Here is a 27,533-nt window from a genome sequence, read left to right as displayed (position 1 = left end):
AGGCAAGGACAGCCCAGCTGAGGAAGCCGGAATCCCTGGCACAGCACTGGGGTCTGAGGCAGGACCCCCAACCCACCCCCAGCTGGGCCTGGGCAATAACTGGAGACCACCTTCTCCAGGCCCCATGGCTGCCATGGCAACAGGGTTGGGGGTCATTTCCAGCTGCCTCTCAGTAGGCCTGGGGGTTGCACAGGGCAAAGCTGTCTCTCCAGCTTCTTCCTATCCAGTGCCCACAATCCTTCCCACAAGAGCAGCTTGGGGATCCAAAGGTCCATACCCCAATCTCCTCAGCCAGCCACCAGAGTGCCAACCATTAGGCTTGCTGTCACCAACCCTCACCTGCTGTGTATCCCCCTGGCTGTGCCTTTATTGGCTCAATGTATTCCATGCCATTAGGCCCCAAAGGGGAAGGCTGAGCCTGCTTGGTTGTCTGGCACTGAATCTAGCACAGACACAGCCCCACAAATGCCTGCTGAAGTTGGTGGTGACTGAAGAACAGATGGGGGCAGGATCATCAACATTTCTCCATACACTGAATTCTATGACAAGCACAGTCACAAATTAGCTCTTCACATCCTCAAAAGGGACCTGAAGCAGAGGCTTCTCTGCTGCCTACAGATGGAGAAATTGAGGTACAAAAGGCCTAGCCATTTCTGGGGTCACAGAGTCAGCACATGAAGTGGTGACAGTAGTGGGTCCTGAGTGGATGGAGAAACCAAAGACAGGGGCTGAGGCTGAAGCTCCTGTGTCCAGTTTAAACCAACCCCTCCCCTGCTCCCTCTTCTTCCCCACCTCACACAGCTGCAGCTGAAGTGCCAGCAGGGGCCTGCTAACTGTGGTCTCTGGGCCTTTGCACATGCTGGACGGCTGCCAGGACAGCTCTGCAGTAGATGAGGGGTACTCCAGGCCCCACCTCATTAAAGCCACAGCCAAAGGCAGCTGAGAAAGTCAGGGACAGAAGAGAACTACCAAGAGAACAAAGCTGGTCCCAGACCCCACAGAGCTACTGGAAGCAAGAGGCTGGGGGAAGACAAGGCTGTGTCTATTCTGGAAACCCAGAGGCTGCAGCCCAATGGTACTGCCTGCCCAAGCAGGCCACGCCCTCCCACACACATGCAATTCATTAGACCTTCCCTGCCCCCTGCACTCCCAGGCTCAAGGCTGGGTGGAGAATGGCAGAGGCCCCAGCCCCTGTCCCAGCTAGTCAGTACTGGGCCACACCTCCCCAGTGTGCTCAGCACATCACAGAAATGAAAGCAGACTGGAAGCTAAGGTGATGGCCCTAAGGGCCACAGGCCTGGAAGAGCCCTACAGCCCCACGTGGCAACCTCATTGCCCATATGCAGGTCCCACACACAGACTGTACCCAGCAAGGATGGGCAGACATCCAGCAGGCAGGAAGCCCACCCATGACCACACAGCTTGGAGCCGCAGGGCAGAAAGGTGGTCACACGGCAGACATCTCAGAACCCCACCATGCCCACTCTCCCAGGAAGCCTTCCCAGATACCACCTTACATTCCTCCCTTGAAGGCTGTGGCCTATACCCCAGAACCATGCTGGGCCTCTGCCTTCCCAGGGCCATCAGGCCTGCTAACAGATGATACCTAAATGAAGGTGTACTGGGTGAATGGTATGGAACTAAACAAGTTCCATACAGGTTCTGGCTATGGGGAGAAGCTTTAGAAACCACACAATTTCCCATGTACCCTTGGAGGAAGAAAACAGAGATGGTGAGAAGAGAAGAAACAGGATTCAAAGGTTCAGGAAGGCTTCCTGGGAGAGGTACTGTCTGAGCTGGCCAGCAACAGGGTGAGCAAATGCTCAGAACAGTGAGTAGGATGCTCAAGGGATAGTGAGACAATCAAAGTGAAGAATAGCTGGGGCAGACAGAGGTTTCCCACTAACTCCATCAGTCACCCAACATTTATAGAGCACCAGCTGTGTACAGATGGTATTGAAAGTTCTTGGGCTCAGCACCATATATGACAGGCATGATGCTGAATAACAGGAAAACATTAAACAAGTACCCAAATAATTATATGCCATAATATCCATTATTGCCAAGAGAAATTAAAACAGTAAGAAGAAAGTGGGTGACAGAGAAGAAACCCCTGAGGAGGGGACCTGTTTGGAGGGAAGGAGGAAGCCACCTGGACACCTGGAAGAACAGCTCCCACAGAGGCTGCAGCAAGTACAAAGGCCCTGAGGCAGGAAGCTTCCCCTTCCCAGCCAAGAAGCCAGTGGGTCTGAACTCACTGCAGAAGAGACAGGAGAGGAGGTATAGAGACCATTAGGGTAGCTGTGAAGGGCCTATAGCCATAGCCACAGGGACTCTGGCTTCTACTCTATAAGTAGCCACTATGGGACACTGGAAGGAGAGGGCTGACATGTGAACCAGATCCTTGACTAGAATGAAGGGCAGAGTTAGAGCCGCAAGAAAACATGTTCACTCTGTCACCACCCACAGCTGGGGAGCATGCCCAACAGGGCCTCTGTGATTCCTGATGAGACACCCCTGGACCCCACTAGCCAGATCAGACTCTATTCTAATGAGGACTACCTCATGGGCCTCATCCAGAGCCCAACAGGGGCCCAGCTAGAGCAAGGACCTCTCCCTACCTGCACCATTGCGTCAGGCCTGTGAGAGGGCAGCTATGGTAACCTCCCCCTACCCACGCCACTGTCTCAGGCCTAAAAGAGGACAGCTGGGGGCGGGGGCCCTCAGGTAGCCCTCCAGGCTCAGTGGCCCTGCAGGGACACAGAAAAGGGCCTTACCTTCAGGGCCAACTCTGGGGACAGAATGCACAGAGTTGGGGTCTGTGTCCTCTTCTGTCTGGGCATGGGGCAGCACCTGTGAATGCTGGGGTACTTCAGATACCTCTGGGGTAGGTGAGACCTGGACTCCATCTGGCGGCAATGTAGTTAGGATGGGATGACTGCTGGGCCTCACTGGTTCTCCTAGAGAGCTGGATGTGGCCAGTGAAGGGATGAGACCAGCCAGACCTGACCCAGGGAGTGGTACAGCACCCTCTTGCCCCACACTGCGAGGTTTGGCCTGAGCATCAGGAATGAGGTTCTCCTCAGGCCCTGCCTTGGCTTCAGCCCCCTTCTCCTGGACAGAGAGGCTGGGTCCGGCTGGGGTGGTGATGAGCATGCTGTCCGGTCTCCTGGGGCCACCTGCTGATGGTGGCTCAGTGACCACTATCTCTACCACCTCGTCCTCTTTTTCCTCTTCAGTGTCCTCTGTCACTCTCCTGGCTTTGGCTTGCACAGGAGCTGGGGGACCCAGAGCAGCAGCTGCCGTAGGTCTGAGGAGGGCAGCAGGCCAGGAAGTTGCCCGGATGGGGGATGGTGGCATATTCCCACCTCCCAGAGCAACAGGAGGGCCCCCTGCACCTGCCTGGACCTCACCTGTCTGGACCTCGTCTGCCAGGCCTGCAGTGGCTTCTGCCTCAGCCACCTCCTGGTCATAGCTATAGGGGTCTTCATACTGCCGTTCTGAGTCTCCCTCCTCAGCCTCTGAGAAATTCCCATGACAACCAGGGAGCTGGTAGCAGATGAGCTCACCACCGGCATCAGGGCAGTGGCAGGCCCGGCAGGATGACAGTTGGACAGTATGGCCAGCAGCATACTTACGGCCAGTATGGACACAGCCCACCTGGCCACACTGAGGACAGCTGTCAGCTACCACCAAGGCCTCGATGCAGTTGGGTGGCAGCTCAGGACACAGCATGAACTGGCAGCTGATCTTGCCACCACCCGGTGGGCAGGAGCACTCAGTGCTGCCAAAGTCCACGAAGTAGGACTGGCCAGCAGGCACGCGGCCATCCATGAAGCCACCTTGCACGCAGTCATAGTACTGGTAGCCCTCACAGGCACAGCCCTGCTGCACACATGTGGCACAGCAGGCACCCGGCTCCAGTGCCTCCTCGATGCAGTTCTCTAGAGGTGGGCACTCCGCACCTGTGCAGTCCTGCCATGGAACTGCCACCCCTAGGCTTGGGGCCAGGGCCACAGCCAGGGCCAGGGCCAGACACACTCCTGCAGGTTCCCATAGCAGCACCATGGTCCTGAGAGGCCCTGGGAGGATAGAGAGGAAGCCTGTCACACAAGGGACACATACACAGATGGGATACATGAACAACACACAGCCACCCACTCCCAGATGTGACCTCCTTCCCCATATTCACACCTCCCTCAAGCCTCCTCAGACACATACAGCAGCCACATGCAGGAAAGATCCAAACAGGTAAGATTGTGTCACTAAAGTACCACAGATTAGTTAATGCAGGTCACCAATGTGGCCCCATATCTTTTGCACAGGGTTGCTTGAGCCCTCCAGGTCAGCAAGCTGACCTCACACCCACAGTCTCACACCTACATTCAGGTCCAGACAGGTTGGCACACATGAGAACTTGTTTATTCAGTCACCCAGATATACCCACATGCAGAATACACCTATGGGTGGTCCGAACAGTCTTATGCCCATGTCTGTACACACAATCACCAAAACAATTTTCCTCCTCCAATAATTTGGCTGGGTCCCCAGTCACAGCTTCCAGCCAAGGATGTGGTCAAGAGCACTGGGCCCCTGGGACAAGCCCCTCTAGACTTTGGCATGGTCATCCAACCCCATGTACACTGCACTCCCACCTTCAGATCCCATGGAACCCTGGGACTTCAAGGTTAGCCCAAGAAGTTCCTGCCACCTCCATGAAGCACCAGGAGATGCATCCTACCTATCTCCATCCTGTCAGCTGCCCCCAGAACAGCTCTCTTCTGCTCTGCCCTTGCCTTTCCCTGAGATGCCAGAGTGATCCAAAAACAGCTAGTTCTGACACATCCACGGCCACCTGGCTTCTATCACCAACAAGAAGAGGCCAAAGCCCCCATCATGCTCCACACTGGAGGGGGTCCCCCAATCATGAATGTTCCTAGGAGCCCTGCCCCCCCATTCCCACTCCCTGCTCTCCTAAAAGTCCCCCACAGCCACTCAAATGCTATCTTTCCACCAGCCCTCACTCCTGCAAGCATCACAGGTCTCCACAAGCACAGTGACTCAGTGCCACAGTCCCTGGACAGCACAATCCCCTGAAGTCTAGTGCTAATGGTGGTAGTTGCCTTGCAAAAGATTTTTTTTTAATGTGAATGTGGGTGCATTCGTGTGTTCCTGATGGGTGTGTGTGTGCACATGTGTAGAGTTGTGCATGCACATGTAAGTGAGCATGTGTATGGGTAAGCATGCTAGTGTGCATGTGTGTGTGCATGTGGAGGCCAGAGGACAACCTCAGGTGTCATGCTAAGGAATGCTGTTCATCCCCTTGAGATAGGGTTTCTCACAGGACTTTAATTCAGTAACTAGGCTAGGCTAGCTGGCCAGTGAGGCCCAGGGATCCACTCGTCTCCACTTCCTGGTACTGTAATCACAAATACATACCACTATGCCTGACATTTCGACATGGGTTCTGGAGATTGAGTTCAGGTTCTGGAGCTTACTGACTGGGCATGCCCACCACTGGTTTTGACTTTTAAGAAATTACAACAAAGTATCATACCTGGGTCTCAGCATTTGTTATTTTAAACTTTTTGTGGGAAGGGAATTTTTTTTTCAGAGAGGTCTCACACTGTCTCTCAAGCTGACCTTAAAGTCAGACCTTCCTTCCTTTCCCAGCCTCCCAAGTACTGGGACGACAGTACTGGGATGACTGTGCTACTACACTGAACTCTCATTTCAAACTCAGTAACTTTAAGGTTTGGGGGTGAAAAAAGAAGCACAGTGATCCTTCCCAGGACTCACTGCCCAGCACCCTCACCCCCAGCCCAAGCAGGGAAGGTACTGCCTGTCAGCATGGCCTGAAAGGCAGCTACAGAAGGACTACAATGGCAGGCAGTCGTGTCACCACCAGCTGTGGTCACCAGTGCCCCAGCCCAGCACAAGCAGTCAGCCACTGCTGTCCAGGGGGCCCCCTCTATGCCAGCTTACCTCCAGGAACTAGGGCTTTGTCAGCCAATAAGACAAGCTACCTGGTCAGCCTCCTAGAGCTGATGACCCATGGGGAAGATGGTAAGCACCCACTGTGCCAGGCACTCATGGCTCTATGAAGCAGTAAATTAAGGAAGGAGAGCAGGGTCTATGTAAGGAAGCCTTCTCCCTCAGGGAGTCAGGGAAGCCTTCTCATAGGAGGCAGCTTATGAGCTGTGACCTGGGCAGATTGCTAGAGACAAAGTGCTTCAGGTAGGAACGGCAAGAGGCAGGTGAAGAGTTCAGGGCTTCAGGGGGCTGAAGCCCCAGAGGCCTGAGGCCCCAGAGGCCTGAGGATGAGCAAATGGAAGCTCTGTGCTGAAAGAGTACAGGAGTGTGGAGAGGGCAGGAAGAACAAGGAAGGAAGGAGTTACTGTGAACTATGGATAACCTGGGCACTGTGGAGTCCTGTTTAGGCTGGGCAGGATTTGCAGAGCCCAGACCATCCATAAGGAGGCCATTGGAGGAGGAAGCCCACACCCAAGCCAGGCCCAAAGGCCAGAATCTGAGAGGTGCTCTGGAGCCCTGAGGTCTAACACCCCGACCCCCACACTGACATGCCATCCCATAAAGCCACTGGGAGTAGGAGCAGCCCTTGGGAGAATGGGGCCTTCACTCCAGCTGAATAAGTCTCCTCTACCCCTCCAGATGGGGACGCAGTGGGAGAGGGAAGGGGCAGGGAGAGACCCAAGCATCTTCTGGCTTCTGCAGCCCTCCACAATCCTTGCCAATTGGTTCTTCTCATGTAGAGAAAGGTCCCAATTCTAGTTGGCTGGGGTCTCCTAGAGTTTCCCCAGGGTATGTGCTACATAGTACCTATGCACCTCCAACCCTTCCAGCTAGCTCTGCCCTGCCCCCAGACCCACCTTGTCTTGTTCACCTACCTAGGAATACCTGACCCTACCTTATCACCACACCAAGTGACTCTAGATCTCTGGCCCTCTGTCACCCACACTGAGGTCCAGGAATAAAAGAACCAACAGTCCTGAACCTGACTGTTTTCGTTTGCTGTGCACCCTAGGCAAGGCCCTAGGCCTCTCTGAGCCTCAACTCTGTCACATCTTAGGTCACGGTTGGGGGCACGCAGGCATCATCTAGCCCACAAATGCCGGAGGTGAGGTGGGGAAAGAGTGACCCAGTGACAGGTTTCCCACAGTCTCAGAAAGATTCATGTTAAAGTAGCAAAATATTGGAGCTGGAGAAATGGCTCAGTGGTTAAGAGCACTGATTGCTCTTGCAGAGGACTCAGGTTTGGTTCCCAGCACCCACATGGTAGCTAACAACCATCCATTACTCCAGTTCCAGGGGATCAAACGCCCTCTTCTGACCTCCTCAAGCATTGTATGACATGGGTGCACTTACATACATGCAGGCATAACACACATACACATTAAAAATAAAAACAATAAACAAAAAATTTTGGGTCTTTTTGAGACAGGGTCTCCCTATAACCCCAGCTGGCCTGGGACTCACCATGTAGAACAGGCTGGCCTTGAACTCACAGAGGTCTGCCTGCCTCTGCCTTCCAAGTGCTGGGATTAAAAGCATGCACTACCACAACCGGCCCAAAGAATATATTTTTAAAATAAAATAAAATAAAACAGCACTGGGCATGTGGTACACACCTTTAATCCCAGCATTCAAGAAGCAGAGGCAGGCAGAGCTCTGTGAATTGAAGGCCAGCCTGTTCTACATGGGGAGTTCCAGGCCAGCTGAGGCTAAAGAGAGACCCTGCCTCAATGAAAAAGACAAAAAAATAAAATAGCAAAATATGAAGGCACTATACCAATCACAGTGTGATCCGAACAAACCATGTTACAGAGTACCACATGCAGCTGGCATATACCCCACACCTAGAAGGCACTGAGCCTGTTTGCAGGCAGGTGGGGTCCACTGTGAAGGTTTACCATCTGGCTATCTACCCCCAGCTGTGCTGCTCTATGCCAGGAGGCTGGCCTCTGGTATAGACTCCACCCAGGTCCTTCAGCTTCCTGTCCAATCACAGGGAGGGACAGAGAGACTGGGGTGTCCGCTCCTCACTTGATCCCCTCCTTCCCTTTGGGCTACAATAGCAACTGTCCCCTCCCCCATGGCCACAACTCCTGTCCCTCCCCTTTCCCTAGCCACACAGCCCTTATAGGCTGCCTGTTGCCCTCCATGCCCTGGTGGCCACAGTTCCCTTTGCCCTGCCCATAGGTGCACCCCCTCTGGACCCCACAGCATGGAAGGCAGGAGCCCAGTGTCACTTCAAAATGGAACACTAGGGGAAAAAGTAGGAAACAGAATGGACAGGCAGCTGCTGCCACTGCCCAACACAAGCAAAACAAGAGGCGTGCCCTAGGCAGGGTGGACACCACCCTAGTGGAAGGCAGGCAGCAGTGAAGATGTAGGGACGAAATACCCCAGAAATAAAAGGACCCTACAAGGCCAAGACTGTGGGGTGCTGCTCTGAAGAGCTATGATTAATTCCCAGTACCTGAGACCAAAATGTAAAAGTAAACATCCGAGTCTTTGCAGGGACCCTCCAGCCATAGGAGAGTCCTGGTGGGGCCAGCCTCTCCTACTGAGACTGACAAAAGATCATGTGACCAAGCCTGACCCAGGAGTCTCAGACCATGGCCTAAAACGGTAGAAGGGATGCTCAGGCTGTAGCTCCTGCCACGATCTCTGGGCCCCTCAACCACCAAGGAAGACTTGTGCCCTGCCAGAGATCCACAAATCCACTTCTGCCACAGCTGACCAAGCCAAGCACAGCTATGCCTTCCCCAACATGATGGACTAAGTTTCTGAACCATGAGCTGGAATAAACCTTCCTTCCTTTAATTTGTTCATGACAGATGTTCTGGTCACAGCAATGAGAAGCTAACACACATGCTCATGGGGCTGGGGCAACTGTTCAGTCTTGCTTGTTGATCCCAGAACCCACGTAAGAAGTAGCAACATGTCTGTAATCCCAGCAGCAGGAGGATTCCTGGGGTTTGCTGTCTAGCCTGTCTAGCAGAATCAGTGAGCTCAAGGTTTGGTGAAAGACCCTGTCTCAAAAATCAAGGTGGAGCGTGAAAGAGGAAAACAATCAGCGTCAACCTCTGGCCTCTACACACAGGGAGCTGAGTGCAATGTGAGACAGCCCCTCCCACACACACACACACACACACACACACACACACACATTTACCACATACATACACAAAAAAAGTTTTAAATGCATGCTTGGCCTTGATTTGACTATGGACAGGGCCCTGGAAGGCTTGGAGGGGTTCCACTTGGCAAGATTCTCTCCCCAAGAGCACTCAGCAGAGACAGGGAGCTGAGTGCAATGTGAGACAGCCCCTCCACAGCCTTCCTCCACTGGGCACCTGGGTGAGCAGGATGCCCAAAGAGCAACAAGTCTCTGTCACAGTCACACATGCCCTTGGACCTCACTTAGACCTCTGCTGCTCCCTACAACAAACTCCTACCAAATCCTCAATGTTGCCTCACCCTCCACAAACCACAGCCCTCCAGTGAAATGACTGTCAAGTTCACTTCCGCATTGGTTCATGACTCTTGAGCTGGCAAAGATGCTGGAAGGTCAGGGTGGCACCAGGGAGACATCACTGATACCACCATTGTAAAAGTGGGTCCTGCCCTGAGGAGAGCATAGGCCACCTTACAGGAGTCCCCAACGATACCCCTGTCTTTGGGGAAAACATCCCTGGACGTCCAGGAGATGCCCGAGGCTACAGATGGCTCCAAATCCTACACATTCCACTTTTGTCCTGACTACAGACGACAGTACAGTGCCCTCAGTGAGGTGACCATCCTTTATTGCAAACCTTCCCCATTTCCCTTCAAATGCCTCTATCTGGCATATCTGAATTGCCACAGTTAGCAATATTGTGCTTTGGGGTCACAATGAAGCAACACAGGGCCCTTTAAAGACAAGCTCTGCAATAATGTCAGGTGACAAGCAGAAGGGTAGCGCACACAGCATGGATCTTTGGGTAGAAGCATGGCTCAGGTCCCAGGTAAGAAGACAAGAGATTTCATCATGGACTCCAAACGCTCACCACTTCAAACCTATGATGTTTATTCCTGAGATTTTTCTACTTGACATTTTGGGCCATGGCTGACTGTAGATAATTAAGCTGGAAGAGATGAAACACCTTGTTATCAAGGGTGTGTTTCTGCATGTAACAACCAGTCACACTGTCAGAAAGACCTCTACTCCAGTTCTCTAGTAAATTCTGATTCTGACAAGACGATGCCTGCTAGATCTAGGAAATGAAAACCTAGGACATGCAGTGGCACTGGGATTTCAGACAAGCAGTGAGCACTCGCTTAGGCTAAAGCATACCCTGAAATATTTAGAGCATGCTCATTTGCTGTGTATCTGAAATCCTGATTGAACTGGGCAGCCTGTGTTGGATAAGAAGCCTCGGACTGGAGCTGTGTGTCTTTAAAACTTCCCAGATATTTAGAGGGAATCTCCTTTAAACATCAGGCAGCTATATCAAAACCCTGGGTCTTGAAACAGCTGGCCGACGGCAGGGAAATAAACATGCAAGCCATTCTTGCTGGCTGGTTGGAAGCATGAGTAATAGGTTCCACCTGGCCCCAGGCGCCCGCCACCCTCAAGGCTGCCAGACCCACCCCCATATCCAGCCAAAAAGCAGCCCAAGCCGGCAACCAGCCCATCTGCACACAAGCCCCATCCACTGGACCTTGTATTATAGTAGCAAATTTAGTCCACACCGTGTCCTGGGGCTGCTCTGGCCTAACATTGCCTCACTTATTGCTATGGGCATCTGTGAGATCCCATGTTCCTGACTCCTCAAGGACTTGGTTTCTCCTTTGTTTGAGTTGGGGTCTCATTATGTAGACCTATCTGGCCTAGAACTCACTATGTAGATTAGACTGGCCTTGGACTTTCAGGTAATTCTGCCTCTGCCTCCTGAGAGCTTGGGTGTATGCCGCTGCACCCAGCTCACTCTGGGCTTCTCTTATCCAAAGGAAGGAAGCCCAAAAGAGGCAGAATTCTTTCTTCCTCATGCAGCCCCAGGGTCACCTCTTGAAAAGCCTGGGGTCCTGAGTTAGGCTCTGCCTCTTCTATACATAGCGGACACCAGGAGTTTTACCCTCTTCCCAGTGGGCACTGTATCTAGCCACATGGTCAAGTCACCTCAGTGTGTCAGTTCCTTCAGTGTGTCAGCCTGGAATGGAGATATGTACACGTGGCTCAGTAGGGCAGAACTCTTGGGGGCAGGGAGAGAAGAGATGAGTTAGGGTCTCAGCCACAGTGCAGTACCAGCCTGCCTAAGGACCCTGCAGGGTGAGGGCCCTAGGTACATCCCACCAAAAACCAGGAGGAGCTACCTTGCAGCATGCCAAGGCGAGGGGACACCTACCAACCGAAGGTAAGCATCTGGAGAAGGCACATGTATGAGCCATTAGCAGCCAACACCTACCAACTGGGGCACACGGACCTCTAGCTATGTAGTTACTGAGCCAGGTGGTATGTGTATCTAGCACAGAGAGAGAGAGAAAGAGAAAGAGAGAGAGAGATTCAGAGACACAAGGCCTGCACACACACAATACACACAGATATGCACACGATGGCTCAGTAACTACATAGCATGCATGAGTATCTCTCTCTGCTCTTGACTGTGGATGTGAGCAGCTGTGTCAAGTTCCTGCCTTGACTTCCCTGCATGATGAGCTGTAGCCTGGAGCTGCAAGCTGAATAAACTCTCTCTCTCTCTTAAAGATGCTTTGGGGAGGATGTTCTATCACAGCACCAGAAATGAAACTAGGACACAGAGACACAGACATGCACATGCAGAATACACAAGCACACACATACACACAGGCATATACATACACAGCATGTACATACACAAGGTCACACAGTGACACACATACATACAGAGACACACAGGCATGCACACACAGAATACACATACAGATGCACAAACACAGGCACACACACACACACACACACACACACACACACACATACACACACACAAGCACATACAATGCCTTGGTCCTAAAATGCCCAAAATCCATGTTTACTGTGCAGATTATCTTGGACTCACCTAAGGCCTAAAAAGACAAGGCTGAAATCTGTTGAAAATCACCCCTGGGGGCTGGAGAGATGGCTCAGCAGTCAAGAGCCCTGGCTGCTCTTGCAGAGGACCCAGTTTCAGTTCCCAGCACCCACATGGCAGCTAACAACCATCTGTAACTCCAGTTCCAGAGTATCTGACACCCTTTCTGACCCCCCCATGGGCACTGCACAACACGGTGCGCTCATATGCAGGCAATACACTCATACACATAAAATAAAAATAAATTTTTTAAGTCACACCTACATGCCCACACTCACTGATGCATTATTCACAACAGTGGAAGCAGCCCATGGGCCATCAACAAAGAAACAGATACAGAAAATGTGCCCATCCAGACAATGGATGCCACCAGCCAAGGAAGCTCTGATATAGGCCACTGTATGATGACCTGTGACAATATGATGCACAGCGATGAGCTGGACACAAGAGGACACTCCATGAAGAGTCCACTTCCATCAGCAATGGAACAATGAACTGCAGACAGAAAACAGAGGGGTGAGGACATGCCAGGATGCAGGGAAGGAGGTGAGGGTTGAAGGCCCAGTTTCTACTCAGGATTGACGAGTTGGAATGGACTGTGGTAACTGAGATAGAACTCAGAAGTGATACATTTTATGTATATTTTACCAAATAAAAAATAATGTACACATGTACTCCAAAGTCACAAGCCAAGAGTAATCAACCTGCAGAGAGAGGAGAGGGAGGAACCCACCGTGGACCTGCAGGAAGCAAAAGCTGCTCCTGAGACCTTCCTTTAGTAGTAAGCTTCCTGGAAGCCAATGCCAAAAAGGAAATTAGAAGGTGACCCTGCACTCCTTGTCTGATAAAGGAAGTCATCTAGTTCACTGGGAAAATAAACTTGTTCTTGGCACAAGCCATCAGCTGGAGCTTAGCTGTTGATGTGGTTCATATTAATATCATTTCCACAGCACCAAACTCAGGCTTTGAGTTTCCAGTGATGTTTCTTTTATTTAACTATAATTTACCAATGAGGAAATTGAGGTGCAGATGGGGCAAATGATCTGTCCAAGGTCCAGTAACAGAAAGGGCACAGCCTGCATCCTTCAATTCAGAAAGTACCTGCCCCTGCCAGCCCTGGGTCAGGACACCGAACAAGGCCAACAGAAGTCTACCCCCTGACACAGGCAGGCCTGTCATCCCAGCACTTGGGAAGCCGTGGCATGAGATCATGAGTTCAAGGACAGTCTGGGTTACAGAGTAAGACTCTCCAAACAACCAGCCAAACAAACAAAAAAACTGTAGAAGTAGAAAGAGCATGTGTATGAGCCAGAGACCTACCCTCATAGAACCAACCTTCTAGTATAGGAAAAGACAAGGAAGAAATCAATAAGACAATCTGGTTATCGTGACAGGAGACTAAACACACCCTTGGCAAAAAAGAGGTCACAGCAGGCAAGGAGGTGACATTTCAGCTGAGACAAATGCAGGGATATCCAAAGGTCTAGGGAGCCACACCAGGCAGAGGAATAGGCAAAGCCCCACCCCGAGGTGAGGGTGGGGGCAACAAGAGGACAGGTGGGTTAGAGAACAAGAGCATTGCAGGGCAGTAGTGAAGACAAGGAGCTCTGTTAGTCTTGCATGTCCAGCTTGCAGTGTATGTTGTTCTGACATGCCATCACTGGGAACTCAAGAAGAAACTGCACACATCCCTTTTCAGAGGTCTGAGGAAGATTCTAGCCCTAGAAAGCATAAAACCTGGGAAGACACAGACAGCAAGCAGGTATGTCCAACTGACAGTCCCAGTGCTCTGAATGTGACCCAACACATTTATAGATGACGATGTATCATCGCAATGTCAAAAGGTTGGACAGCCCTAGTTGGAAAACAAGCTAAAGGAGGCAGAACTAGCCAAGCCTCGCAATCACCAGGCCCCCTGGGAGAGGAGTCAGAACCAAGGGGTCTTCTAGGGCCAGCCATGTTCGATTGATTCTCAAAGGTGGTGGTACCAAGGCTTTGCTCTGCACTCTATCCTGACATTGAAGCACATTTTGTACATGTGTTTTTCCACAATAAGAGATGTTCTAGAAAGGAAGAAAGAATTAAGTGAAATGGTTCAGAAAAAGACAACAAAAGAAATAGCGCTGGCAGATGGTCAAGAGGGAAGGGACCCGAAGCCACCCACAGACAACTGCCAGTCGCCGAGTCTGGCTTCTGTCTGAAGCTCTATTCCCTTCATTTCCTGTGGCCCAAAGTCAGAATACTGGATGGTGTGACTGGCCATGAGTCAATCCTGACCATGCAGGGGCTCAAGGAAGGGGTCTGGAGTACTCTGCGGCAAAGAACTTTGACAAGGGGCAGGCCAGGATGTGCAGGCAAGGCTGAAGACAGAGGGTAGAAGGGGCTGGGACATCTCTCCCCTCACCTCCCCCACACCACCTCCTGGAGGAGAAGGAGGGAGACACTAGGTCCACAGCAAGTCATAGATTCAAATCAGTGACACAAGCCCTGCGTAGTGGCGCACGCCTTTAATCCCAGCACTCAGGAGGCAGAGGCAGGTGGATCTTTGTGAGTTCAAGGCCAGCCTGGTCTACATAGTGAGTTCCAGGACAGCTGGGGCTACAGGGAGACCCTCTCTCAAAAAGACCAAAAAAAAAATCAAATCAGTGACACAGAGCCAGGTGTGGTAGCACAAGGCATGGTAGAATGTGCCTGTGGTCCAAGCTACTTAAGAGGCTGACACAGGAGGACTTCTGAAGCCCAGGAGTTTGGAGACAGCCTGGGTTACATAGCAATACATTAAGTCTTTAAACACAAACAAAAAACCTGGATGATCCCACCTGACCCCATGTGGGATTTAGGGAGCAGGGAGCCCCAGATCCTCACTCACTCGTCAGCCACTGAGCTTTCTTTCCATGGGGTGAACTCATGAGAACGCTAGAAAAACAATCCTTCAATGGAATAGCCAGACTTTTAACCCTCCCTTCCCACTCCTCCCTAAGAAAGAAAAGAATAAAATGCTGCCAACTGTCGGGTGAGGCTGACCCTAGGTTTATACCTCAGACCACTAATCTCATGACCAGTGCAAGCAGGTGAAAAATTATACAGCGCAATGTCCAGCACTCTTAATCAACCTATGAGAAAAGAAAATGTTGCTTTTGGCTTGGGAAAGCCTGATCTTTTCCTTCCCCGCAGTTAACTAGGTTATGAGGAGGAAGCAGTCCCAGGGTGGAGCAGTGAGAAGAGCCTGCCTCAGCCAAGTGTGAGCTCAGCACTCCTACCTGGCGCTCCACCGGGCCCACAGCTGTCCACCCTTGACCTCCTGCCCCTGTGGAATGCCAAGGCATCCTCCTTGTAGCCAGCCTGAGGACCTGCCTGCTGGGGCATCTCCACTGATCCCTTCCAAGCCAGCTCAGACCCCTAATGTTCCCCATTTGGCCCCTAGAGCCTCTGAGCCAAGTTGAGGATGACAGTCCTACCTCTGCAAATGCTGAAACTCTGTGGGGCACAGAGGGTCTTTCCAGCACACCCACTCTTTCAAAGACCTGGGTTCACTCCACCCCACTTGGTGCCTCCCACTACCCTTGCAATGGTGCTGAGGGTAGACATTAGGCCAGGCAGAGCCCTCAAGACCCAGCTCAGGGGAGACAGCAAAGAATAGCCTAACTCACACTGTATGAGGTGTGAGGTAACTCAACCTCAAGGGTCCCCAAAGTCATCCTGTCCTGAGAGACTAGAGAAGCTTGAACCAACTAGTCAAAAGAAAAAAGAGAAACAGGAGCATTGTGACAGCTGCTGGGTATGAGCACCCAAAGCTAAGTGAAAAGCCAAACCTTGCCATGAGCTAAGCCAAAGCTAACTTGGCCTGGGTTTTCTGTCGCTGGTACCCAAGTCTTAAGAAACATATAGGCATATTCTGTGGAGACTAGGGCCTCCCAGACTCCCTGGCACTCATGCCTAGCCCCCTGGCTGCAATGAAAAATCCCAAGCATCACTTTCCAAGCCCTTCACCATCTTTCCCACCCATCTCTCCCAACTGGTCTCCTTCTGATGCTCTCTAAACATCCAATTCCTGCAAAACCATAAGATTCTCCCTGGTTCTCAAACCCTCTTCTTAATTCATATCATTACTCCAACCCAGGATTCCTTTCCTCTGAAACTGTACCTCCTAATCCTGTCCCTTGGATGAGGAAGCAGATGAACTGAAAAGTAGGTGAATAGGTGGGTGAGTGGGTGGATAGATGGATACATGGATAGATGGATGGATGAATGAGGGTGGGTGAGTGGGTAGATGAGTGGATGGACGAATGGATGGATGTACAGAAGAACAGATGGAATAGTGGGCAGATGGATGGATGAGTAGATGATGGATGGATGGTCACATGGATGAATAGGTATATACATGGGAGGGTGGGTGAGTGAATGAGTTGGGTAAGTGAAAGGGTTGGGTGGGTGGGTAAAAGGGTAGACAAGTAGAAGGGTCAATGGGTGGGTTGACAGGTGAATGAGTGAGTCCATGGTTAGATAGATGGAGGAGAGAGAGACAGATGAGTGTGTCAGTGGATGAGTGACTAGATAAGTGGGTCAGGAGAAGGATAGATGAATGAAAGGGTAGGTTAGTAGATGAATATGTGAACTGATGAAGAAAACCATGTGTAAGTTGCTTGAGGGCAGATCAGGGGAACTGGGGGTAGGTGAGCTGTGGTAGGAAGAGGACAAATGGACAAGAAGGTGGATGGATGGATGGATGGATGGATGGATGGATGGATGGATGGATGAATGGATGGATGGATGGACAGATGGACGGACGGATGAGTAAGGTGGTGGGTGGCAGCTGGGTATGTGAAGAGATGGAGGATGAAGGTGGGGGTGGGTGAGGAGATGGAGGATGAAGGTGGGTGCACCATCATCAGATGATGGAGAGAGGCTATGTGAATGGAGGTGAAGAGCCAGGCTGGCTGTGGATATCAAAGACCACAGGAAGTCCTGAGTCAGAATTTTTCATTTCCCCAGTACAGGCCAGACCAAGGCCAGGCTCTACCACTGGCCAGCACCTCAGACAGCTCCCTGCCCTGGGGACCAGCATCAATCAGAAGCTCAGGCCCAGGATATAGAAAGGCCCTATTCAGGTCTAGATCCCAGCAGAGCTACCTCCTAGCTGTGGCCACAGATAAGAAGCTGTGGCTCCCTGAGCCTCGATTTTCCCTCCTGCTGCATGAGAACATCAGTTGTCCTTACAAGGGACTGAGACTTAAATAAAAACCTCAACAGAGGCCAGCATGAGACAACACAGGCTGGGCCCCTCAAAATTTCCATCCTATTAAGACTGTTTTAAAATTTTCTCTCGGCCTAGGAAAAGGAACGTGCCTCCTCCTTCCACTATAAAACCAGGAAAATCCTGAATCCCAAAGCAGACATGAACAGTACAAGAACCCACTGCCTACTCCTAGCTACAGCATCAGAACACAGAACCTCCACATGATGCCAAAGAGGACTGGAAGCCAGTGGGGCTCACTGTGCAGCAAAAGGCTGAAAGAAAATTGAACACAAGCATCGCTAGATACTGAAAAAAGAACAGTAAATCAACACTGTGGAAGCCAAGCCTCTGAGAGCGGCTCTCCTGTCTCTTTCTAGAAAATAAAGTGGCCTTCGGCCCAGGGGAATTTGTGCCCCCAGAAGGAGCCATGTGGGCAGGGCTGGGGGTGGCATGGCAGGGCTGGGGGTGGCATGGCAGGCCAGTGACTTGGACCCAGAGCTTCTCATAGGCCTCTGAGAGGCAGGAGATCCAGAGGCCTCTCCTACCCCTAAAAAGCAGGTCCAGCAATAGCCCACTGTTAGACAAGCTCCCACACTCACCTGCTGCAGAGGAAGGGCCAGGCTCTTACCCATGCAGACTCCACCAGACAACTCTGTGTTTTCACTTTTCTTCTTTCTCAAGAGGCCTTACTGGGGAGGCCCAAAGACTCAGGATTTTGTTTTGTTTTGTTTTTCCAGGAGCCATGAGCATATATACAGCTACATATGCACTGAACTGCCCTCACCTCTTCCTGAATAGGAGCCCTGACTGCAGCACCCAACTACTCCCCTCTTCCCAGACCACACTGCCTCCTGGGTCCTTCAACAACTGGCTCCCTATGCCCACCTCCCTCAGCTGCCACCACACGAGGAAGAAGTCACCAGTCGGCCTCTATGCGACTCCCAGGGGCCTCTGCCATATGACAATTTATTGGCACTGGCCTGAAATTCAGGTATTTCTCAGAACTGCCAAAGCAGGTAGTGTGCAGAAACTAGCAGGGTCTGGTCCCAGATATAGTAGAACCATCAGGCCAGGAGTCTCGGAGCCCCCCACCCCACCAAACATCAGCTACCCCTGCCAAAGCAGAGACAAGGGAACAGCAAGCTGGGTGTTTCTGGAGATGGGGCCCCAAATCAAACCCAACTGTCTCATAGGCCACTGGGTAGCTTGAGGCAGGTGGCCCAGGGTGCCAGCAATGCTGTCACCTGCAGAAGGGCCCAGTCCCTGGAGCTTCTCAGCAGCCCTGGGAGTACTGGGAGGTAGTATAGAAACTGAGCAACCAAGTGACCTATACTGCAGAGGACCAGAGGTAACATCTGAGAAATGCAGTGACATCCATACACACACTACAGAGGGACCAGGGACACCACCTGAGGAACCCAGTCACAGCCTCTGACTGCAGAGGAGAGAAAGACAGAGAGACAGACAAAGAACCTGTGTGTAGGAGTATGTGTTGGGATCTGAGTATATTGCCTATGTATTGATGTTTGTGTGAATCTATGTGTGTACCCGTGTATGAGTGCCTATAGGTGTGTGGGTGCATGAAAGTACATATCTATGGGGGTGACTATGGGTGTGTATTCCTGGGGGCTTACTTGTATGGATATGTGTGCATGTCAGAGGTTGAGAAGCATGTGGCAAGGTTGTCTACAAGGCATTACTCTGTCAAGACCATCTGTCCTGATGCCCTAATCCTGGGGTCTCAGCAGGGCCTCCCCTTCAGCAATCTCTTGTATACCCCACACAGCACTCTCTCCCTCCATTTCCTTGGCTTACCCCTCTTTACTTTGGGTCAATTCTTGGAATATAGGTCAGTCAGCCCCACAAGAGGCAGCAGGGAGGGTGTTCAGGGGTCCCAAGGATTCCCTACTGCAATTTTCTGATGTTTTCAGTTTAAGGAGACTCTAAGAACAGAACTTTCTGGACCTCCTGAAAGCTCTCTTGGATCAAAGGCAGGGCAGAGCATTTGGGATGCAGATCACAGGTAAGGAAGGTTGGACTCCAGGGGACACCAAAACCTGATGAGCCCAACCACAGGGCCAAGGATCAGCTTGACAATGACACCTTGGCAACCAGAGGAATAAAAGATGACAGGACAACAGTCACTGAGCTCAAAGTCCAGTTAATACAGCCACTCAACACTGTCCACCTGATCAGCATAAGCAGGGGCAGAGGGCTTCCTTCCATCTCTACGGGGGACACCCTCATGGTCCCACATCCTGTGGCTGAGACCCAGGCAAGTGACCAGCCTTCTGCACACATGCCACACTCTGCTGGATGCTCACCACATCTCAGAACCTCTTTCCACACAGGCTGGTCAGCAGAGCCAGGAGGGTTATCCTCACATCAGAGATGAGTCAACTGCATGGTGCTCAGTGCCCACCCTCCCTCTCCACCTGCTAAGATGCCTACCTCCCTGGCCCCAGGCCAGTGCTGGCACCGTTTCCTCATCAGCTGGAAGACGTGGGTGGGAACACTGGCCAAGGACAATACAGCCAGGCTCCCCACCCTGAGGAAGGAAACAACGTTCCCCCAGACCTGAACTTTCTCCACAACAATCCATGCTTATACAGAGAAAGGCATTTCAGTCACGTTTCCAGATTACAGTAACTGTGAGGACAATGGCTCTAAATGACGCACAGCTTGACCCACAAGGTGCCCTTGGAAAGGACATACCCAAATGAGGCCAGCAGCATCCCTATGGAGGACATAGAGGTGGACAGAGCTGGCTCCCAGCCCACTCTTCCTCCTGTTATAACCGCAGGCCTGCCCTCTTGGAGCCTTGATTTCCCTGCCCTGTCACCTTGTAGGATTGGCTTTATCCCACCTGTTCTCAAGAGTTTTCAGAGGTACCTGTCACTGGCCCTTGGACCAATATTGGGGGTCCTCCATTCTCAGGGTTCTGTCTAGGTCTTGTTGCCAGTCCACTCACCATGAGAGGCTAGACTGGGCTGGAGAGATGGCTCAGCAGTTAAGAGCACTGGCTGCTCTTGCAGAGGACCTGGGTTCAGTTCCCAGCACCCACATGGCAGTTAATAACCATCCTCACCTCCAGGTCCAGGGGATCAGATGCCCTCTTCTGGCTTCTGCAGGCCCTGCATGGCACAGGTGCACTTACCTACATGCAGTCTAAACACTCATACACAGAAAATAAAAATAAATAAATCAAAAAAAGTCAGACTTTCTCAGGGCCCCAAGTTTCCCTCACTCTATCTTCCAAACACAGTGGCATTTTGTGTTCTTCCCCTCCACCCACCTGTCCCAGCAATGAAGCTCAAAGAGTTGCTAACCATGAGCCCCAACTCCAGCAAGCACCTCCCTGAATACTCTCACAAAATGCTCATCTAAGTTTCTAACCCTCAATTAGTGTCCACTGCCCCAAGGACCAGCCATAGACCTCCACCCTCCAGGCCCCTCCCCACACAAGCATGCAGATCATCCCCCAAGGTTCTAGCCTGTAAAGAGGGTATAGATTAGAGTTTTCAGTCAAGAAGCCAGATCACAGCCTGAACAATGCAAGAGTTCTCATCTACTGATCTATCATCAGAGGGACCCTGGGCCATTCCCCCATCCTCCTCTTTCTCTCCATCCACTTCTGATCCAGCAGGAACCCCAGCAACCCCACCTTCAGACAAATCCAGAGTCTAACATATCTCACTTCCAACACTACCATCACCGTGGTCCCAGCTCCAACTCCCACCAATGGTTGTGGGAGAGTTGGGGAACAAACCAGATGCCACCTATAGCCTGCTTTCCTGACAGCAGCCAGGGGGACCTTGCCATCTCAACTGGACCTCACCCCACTCCATCAGAATCCCCTAACAGGATGGCTCATCCAGTGACCAGCCCTGCTCACCTCCATGGCTATCGTCCAGCTGGTCCTGGTCATCTGACAGGCTCTTTGTCTTAATGCCCCTCCTCCCAGCAATGTGAGATTGAGGGCCCTAACTTCAGCAAAAGCAAGCCCCACCTCAGTCCCTGTCCTGGGCTGTGCAGCCTCATCTGCCCTTTTGTTCACATGGCCCATCACAGGACAAGACAGTGTGCACTGTTTGCCTCCTGTCTGTCTCCCTCCAGGATCAAGCTCCATGGATTGGAAGATGTGGTCTGGCTCACCATATCCTCAGCACTCAGAAGCATCCCACACCCAGTGGGTGCTCAGTGAATACCTGCTGAATAAAGGTGTGTGTTTCCCATCTTCTTTTCCCAACAGCACTGAGAGATGAAGGACTGAGATGCCCACTTTACAGGTAAGGAAACTGAGGCCCAGATGCTGAATGAGTCATGGCCCTGAGGGAGCACACTGTGTGAGCAGCAGAGCTGTGAACCTCAGAGGAGGTCAAGCAGGGAACTTTCCTGCACCAGCTTCTTCCAAGGCAAGAGCAGGGTCTGCATCAGTGCCCACTGGGCAGGGCCCATGGTTAAACTCACATGTACCTGACAAAGTGAGGACACAATCCCAACCATCCGCCAGATTCCAAAGAGCCATGGTGAATCACCTCTCACCTGGAGCACACACTCCAAGAAAGGGGACAAGTGGAAAGGAAGAAAGAGGGAGAGAAGGGGCTTCCTTCTGTCCATTGGCCAGACTTTGCAAAGTGTGAGTTTGGCACCATATAATTTAATCACCATGGAAACTTTCACAGGCCACCAGGGAGAAGTCAGTCTGTTCAATAAGGTCATGAATGCAAAGATGTGCACATCACCTGACACTCAGAAGTGGTACTGGGGACAGGTGCCGAGGCCTCGTGTAACGTTCTGAGCCTGCAACAGTGACAAGGCTCAAAACCCCAAGTATAACAAGGCACACAGTGGGAAATATTACCTCCCCTTGCATCCCGTGCTTTCCCAGGTGAGCATAGCTCACATCTTTCCTCTGGCCTTGGTGGCTGCACACACAGGCACGTGTGAATGTATATTCTGATCTTATACAAACATCATGTTTTACACAGTGGCAGATCCTTGTTTTCTTCTAGATCTTCCAGATCTTTCTACACGTCTGTCCACTAGTTTTTACAGCGGTATACTATTCCACAGAAGGCTGTACTTCTGTGGCCTCTATTTAACAAACACAGGAAGTTCAGTGTCCCCTGCCAGGCCTGGTTCCCCATCTGCCTATATTTCCTCAGGATGAGGTCCACCTTGCCTCTAACAGGGTCTCAGCAACAGTGTGGCACTCCTATAGATGCACAAAACCTCTGTATCTGAAAACCAGCCAGGATATTTTTACAGAGAACTGCATCTTTCGGTTCCCCAGTTCAAAACTTCCAGGAACTTGCCAAGCATGGTGGCACTCACCTTTAATCTCAGCACTCCAAAGACAGAGGAAGGACGATCTCTGTGAGCTCAAGACCAGCCTGGTCTACACAGCAAGTTCCAGGCCAACCAGGGCTATAAAGTGAGACCCTGTCTCAAAAAAGGGGGTGGGGAGAAAAGATGGTTCAGTGGTTAAGAGCACTGGTTGCTGTTGCAGAGGACCTAGGCTCAGTTCCCAGAACCCACATAGTGGCTAACAACTGTCTATAACTTTAGTTCCAGGGGATTCAAGCATGGTGGCACTCACCTTTAAGCTCAGCACTCCAAAGACAGAGGAAGGACGATCTCTGTGAGCTCAAGACCAGCCTGGTCTACACAGCAAGTTCCAGGCCAACCAGGGCTATAAAGTGAGACCCTGTCTCAAAAAAGGGGGTGGGGGAGAAAAGATGGTTCAGTGGTTAAGAGCACTGGTTGCTGTTGCAGAGGACCTAGGCTCAGTTCCCAGAACCCACATAGTGGCTAACAACTGTCTATAACTTTAGTTCCAGGGGATTCAGTGCCCTCTTCTGACCTCTGTAGGCATTGCATGCATGTGGTTCACTTACATACATGTAGACAAAACACTCCTACACATAAATAAAATAAATAAATGCCTCAAAAAAAAGCCTTCCAGGAACTTTTGAATTCCCTGCTACACACCTCCCCACACCACCTGTCCCACTGTCCCCTTCTCACACAGCGGCTATACCTCCTCCCTTTTTCTGTCCCTCAGACATCAAGGGGGACCCCACCCTAGGCTTCTCCCCATTGCCACTCCAGCTCAGCTCAAAAATTCCTCCTTACCAGGCACAGTGGCACATGCCTTTAATCCCAGCACTTGGGAGGCAGAAGCAGGTGGATCTCTGATTTCCAGGGCAGCTGGAGCTACAAGGAGGCCCTGTCTCAAAAAAAAAATATCCCTCCTCAGAGACCCCCTACAAGCCTAGTCTACACAGCAAGTTCCTGCCAGCTTGGTCAACTCTAAGCCAGCCAGGGCTACATAGCGATATTTTGTCTCAAAACACCACAAACACACACACACACACACACACACACACACACACACACACAGAGAGAGAGAGAGAGAGAGAGAGAGACAGAGAGACAGAGAGACAGAGAGACAGAGAGACAGAGAGACAGAGACAGAGAGAGACAAAGAGAGAACTCCAGACCCACCTGGGAATGTGCCTGGCTGGCTTCTGCTTCTCCACAGCAAGTATGCCTGTCTGAATCTCCCACCTCATCCCTCCAGCTAGATCAGCTGCACGAGAACAGCACCTGCCTGTGTTCCTCATGAGCTCCCCACCTGAACTTGACCTGGACAAGAACCACCAGGCATCCAAAATGCTCAACAGCTATCCCCATCTCCACCTCCTTACTGCAGGCTTACGAGCACTGGAAAGGGCCAGAGCACCCACTGGATAGAGGACACTGAGGCCAGGAGTGGCCCAGCCCCAGGTTCTGTACCACTTCCCCAGCAGGAAAGGAAATGAATGGCCACGGCTGCCCTCTCCAGGAGGCACGAGGTAGAGTCCCATGACCCAGGGACAGGCAGCCATGCGTCTCAGGGGTATTTAGCATACCTTAGCATATGTCTCCATCAGACACATGCAGATGGCAGATGAGAGGAGGGCCACAGAAACTGGGGGCCTTAGAATTGCACAGTGGTCGCTAAACAGTGCACCACCTGTGAGACAGCTGCCTGCAGGAATGAGAACCTTGGCTTGCATGGTGCCCTGTGAGGCATCATGTTTGCCAAGACCTGGGGTTAAGAAAAATAGGCCCACAGCTCAGCCTCTAAATTTAAGGTGCAAGGCCAGCAGGTGTCCAAGAGGATATTCCTGGATGGTGTCATGGATTCATCCAGACTTGGTAGTCCCCATCTGGTGGTCACAGGGGTCACAGTGAAGCTGACCATCACACTCATCAGGTGCCCTAGGAAGAATCCTAAAGGCCATGCAGGCCAGCCTATAAGCAATCTTCCTTCTGGGCCCTGAATTCAGCTCCACTGAGATCCCACAGAGCAGTTTCCCTGCCCTAGTCATTCCAAAAGCACTTATTGAGCATCTACTGTGTGTCAGCTCTGGCTGTGGGAGGTTTGATACTCCAAGGTCACTGACACCAAGTCTCCCCACTCTCTCAGAGTTCAATGGCAGGAAGCGGGGAGAGAGCTCTACTCCAAGGTCTGAAATCTTCACTCCCCCTTGCTTGCTAGAGACACTTTCTGAGCCTCCCCTCCCCGTGTGTCAATCAAGGGCATGAGTGTGACTTCAAAGAGTGGCCATCTGGAAGGATCTGGGAAGAAAGTGATGAGTAAGGCCTAACTGAAGTCTAACATGAGCTCCCATCTTCCTCCTGTGGGGAACCCAGGCCACCATCCTTTGTGTCCAGCACAAAATGTCTGCCCCCAGCACAAGCCCTGGACACTTACACCTCTGAAGTGACAAAGGTCCTGGATGGTAGAAGGCTCACCTATGGCTTCCCTGGCATGGTGGGGGCCAAGCCTGGGCCCACCTGTGAGGTGGCAATGCGTTCAAATAGCCACAGCCAATGCAAGTCTCAGAAGGCCAGGCAAGAGCCCAGAAGGAGTGAGAAGGCCCAGTGGGGACTACGACCAAAGGTGTTCCCAACCCATCCCTAAGAGTGGCAGCCAAGCAGTATGACTGGATTCTGCCACAAGGATATATGAGCTCCAAGCCATCAGAGCTTGTGATTTTTGAAGAGAAAAGGGAAATCCGGACTTTCATGTGAAAGCTGCCAGTTTGTAAATGCTGGCAGCTAATTAAATTTTTAAAAAATAATAATAGCATATTGGGAGCCAAGTAAAACATACAAGGCCAGTCACAGCCAGAGCTGGCAGGTCTGTGCCTCCAGATTCAGATGCTTTCTTCACAACAGACAGAGGGGTGGGTGGGAAGTCAAGAGGGCACCCCACCCTTGGCAACAGCTCTCATCCTGCTTTTCCTCCTGGGGGCATTGCACCCCCAAGTGGTACCTAGGAAGGTGTGGCCCAGAGCTCCAGTCATGCAATCACAAACACACATCAGCTCCATGCCAAACCAGGGAGTCCCCTGCTGCCATCCAAGTCTACTGGGCTCCCTGGGGTGAGCATGCTCTGAGCAACAAGTACCCACACGACACACTCCTTTTCCTCTCTCTGACTGTCACACAACATCTACCCGCTCAGACCAGCTTCTGGCTGGTCCCAGTGCTCATCACAAAGGAGGGATGGCACCCCTGCCCAGGAGACTGTGTGGGGAGGGAAGGGGTGGGTAGAGGGAAGGAGCAAGGGGTGGTGAGGAACCACACCCACCTCTGAAGGCTGAGCCCCTCCTGAGGGCCCCACAGCCACCCAGGCCACAGAAAAGTGTCTGAGCCAAGAGCAACACCAGCAGCCCCCTCCCTCCCGAAGGCTGCAGAGAACTACACCCACCCTACCCAGGAGGACCTCAAGTGCTGAGGACCATGAAGCTGTCTGTACACCTGATTGTGAGGCCATCTGTGTCTTCAGGTCGGTGACAGACACAGACCTGTGTGGGACACGTGTGTAGCATTTGGGATGGAGATAAGCATGATACACACCAGTATGGGGCCAACCTTCCCATGTCTGTTGGAATCAAACGTTTAACAGCAACATTCTGCGAGCCTGAGGGATGCCTGTGTTCAAGCCTGGTGTGTATGAAGCATGCGTGTTCTAAGGGATGCGCAAGAGGTGAGTGTGCCCAGCCCCTGTTTGAGAGACTCTGAACTGGGTGGCTCGGTGCCTCTGCAGAGCGTGCAAGAACTTCTGGCTTGAGTGAGAGTGTGTGTGTGTGTGTGTGTGTGTGTGTGTGTGTGTGTGTCAGTGTGTGAATGGGGGAGGAGTGGTAGTGTGTGACTGGGAGTGGGGTGGTGGCAGGGGTGGTGCCTGAGGCCGTAGTCTTCTATGTTCTGAAGGGGGTGACTCTGAGGGACCCTGGAGAACAAGGTTGGAGGGTGAGGGACCTGAGGGACGCAGCCCAGGGGTCAGGAGGATCGGCCCTCGCCGGCCTCAGTGCCCGCATCTGTGCAATGGGGCCCCGCCCGCCACCCTCGTCCGGGAGAGCGAGAGTCCGCGCCGCGAGGCTGGGCAGCGCGGGGCGTCCGAGCTCCTCCTAGCGGTCTGGGCCAAGCGCCCGGGTCCGAGAGGAAGGGAGGCCCGCGGGGATGGGGCAGGGAACCCGGGGCCCGGCACTCACCGCGGGGCAGTCGGTCCTTGCAGCCCGCCGTCGGCGCGTCGAGAGCCCGGGAGTCCGGCTGCGCGGGCGCCGGGCGGGGCGGGGCGGGACGAGCCAAGCCGTCCCCTTAAGGCCCCGCCCTCCCCCAGACCCGGCCCCTCAAAGCTCCGCCTCTGGGCGGGGCCTCAGCGCCAGCTCAGTCTGCGCCAAGCCCCAGCCAAGACAGCCTAGTGCATTGAAGCCAGTGGACCCCAAGCTCCCTAACCCCGACACCCTCTCCGCACCCCCCTTCTCTGGTTTGGCTACGCGTGGTGCTGCTGCAGGGCTGGCTGGGGAGGTGCTTTTGCCGGGCTCCCTCTGCCAGCCTGAGCCTCAGCTTCCCCTCTTGGACCCAACACCCTTAGACACACTGTGACTGCTAAAGGAGGCCAGGTGTAAAACTCCCAAGAGAACGACCTGCAGAGACCAGACACAGGTGCACCCCGACACTCCCACCTGGCCTGCCTGCCGCCCCCGCAACTCTTCACACTCCCACCTGGCCTGTCCTTTTTTAAAGCCCAAGTCTACTGCATGTACCATGATGTGGCTTGACCAAAGCCCTTGACCTCTCTGGCCTAACCTCTTCTCTTGTTTGGTTAACATTCCTGTTAGTGG

At 52.3% G+C, this 27,533-nt stretch overlaps 1 protein-coding gene across 4 annotated transcripts in view; it reads right to left on the bottom strand.

Annotated features, from left to right (window-relative positions):
* The window catches only part of Fbln2 (fibulin 2), a 65,112-nt gene extending 38,087 nt beyond the window's left edge, over positions 1 to 27,025 (bottom strand). For 3 of the 4 annotated variants that reach the window (XM_008828593.3, XM_029561342.1, XM_029561344.1), the window contains exons 1-2: positions 26,901 to 27,025; positions 2,778 to 4,082 (exon numbers count right to left, since the gene is read on the bottom strand). In XM_008828593.3, coding sequence (XP_008826815.1) covers positions 2,778 to 4,068 — 1,291 coding nt within the window. In that variant the 5' untranslated portion in view covers positions 4,069 to 4,082; positions 26,901 to 27,025. Of the gene's footprint in view, positions 1 to 2,777; positions 4,083 to 26,900 lie in introns of those variants that run through there. The other variant, XM_029561343.1, reaches the window with a different exon arrangement.
* Positions 27,026 to 27,533: the final 508 nt, after the last annotated feature.

Source organism: Nannospalax galili, unplaced genomic scaffold, assembly GCF_000622305.1.
Source record: "Nannospalax galili isolate Female #2095 unplaced genomic scaffold, S.galili_v1.0 scaffold332, whole genome shotgun sequence".
NCBI lineage: Eukaryota > Metazoa > Chordata > Mammalia > Rodentia > Spalacidae > Nannospalax > Nannospalax galili.
This window is presented reverse-complemented; position numbering and strand designations above follow the sequence as displayed.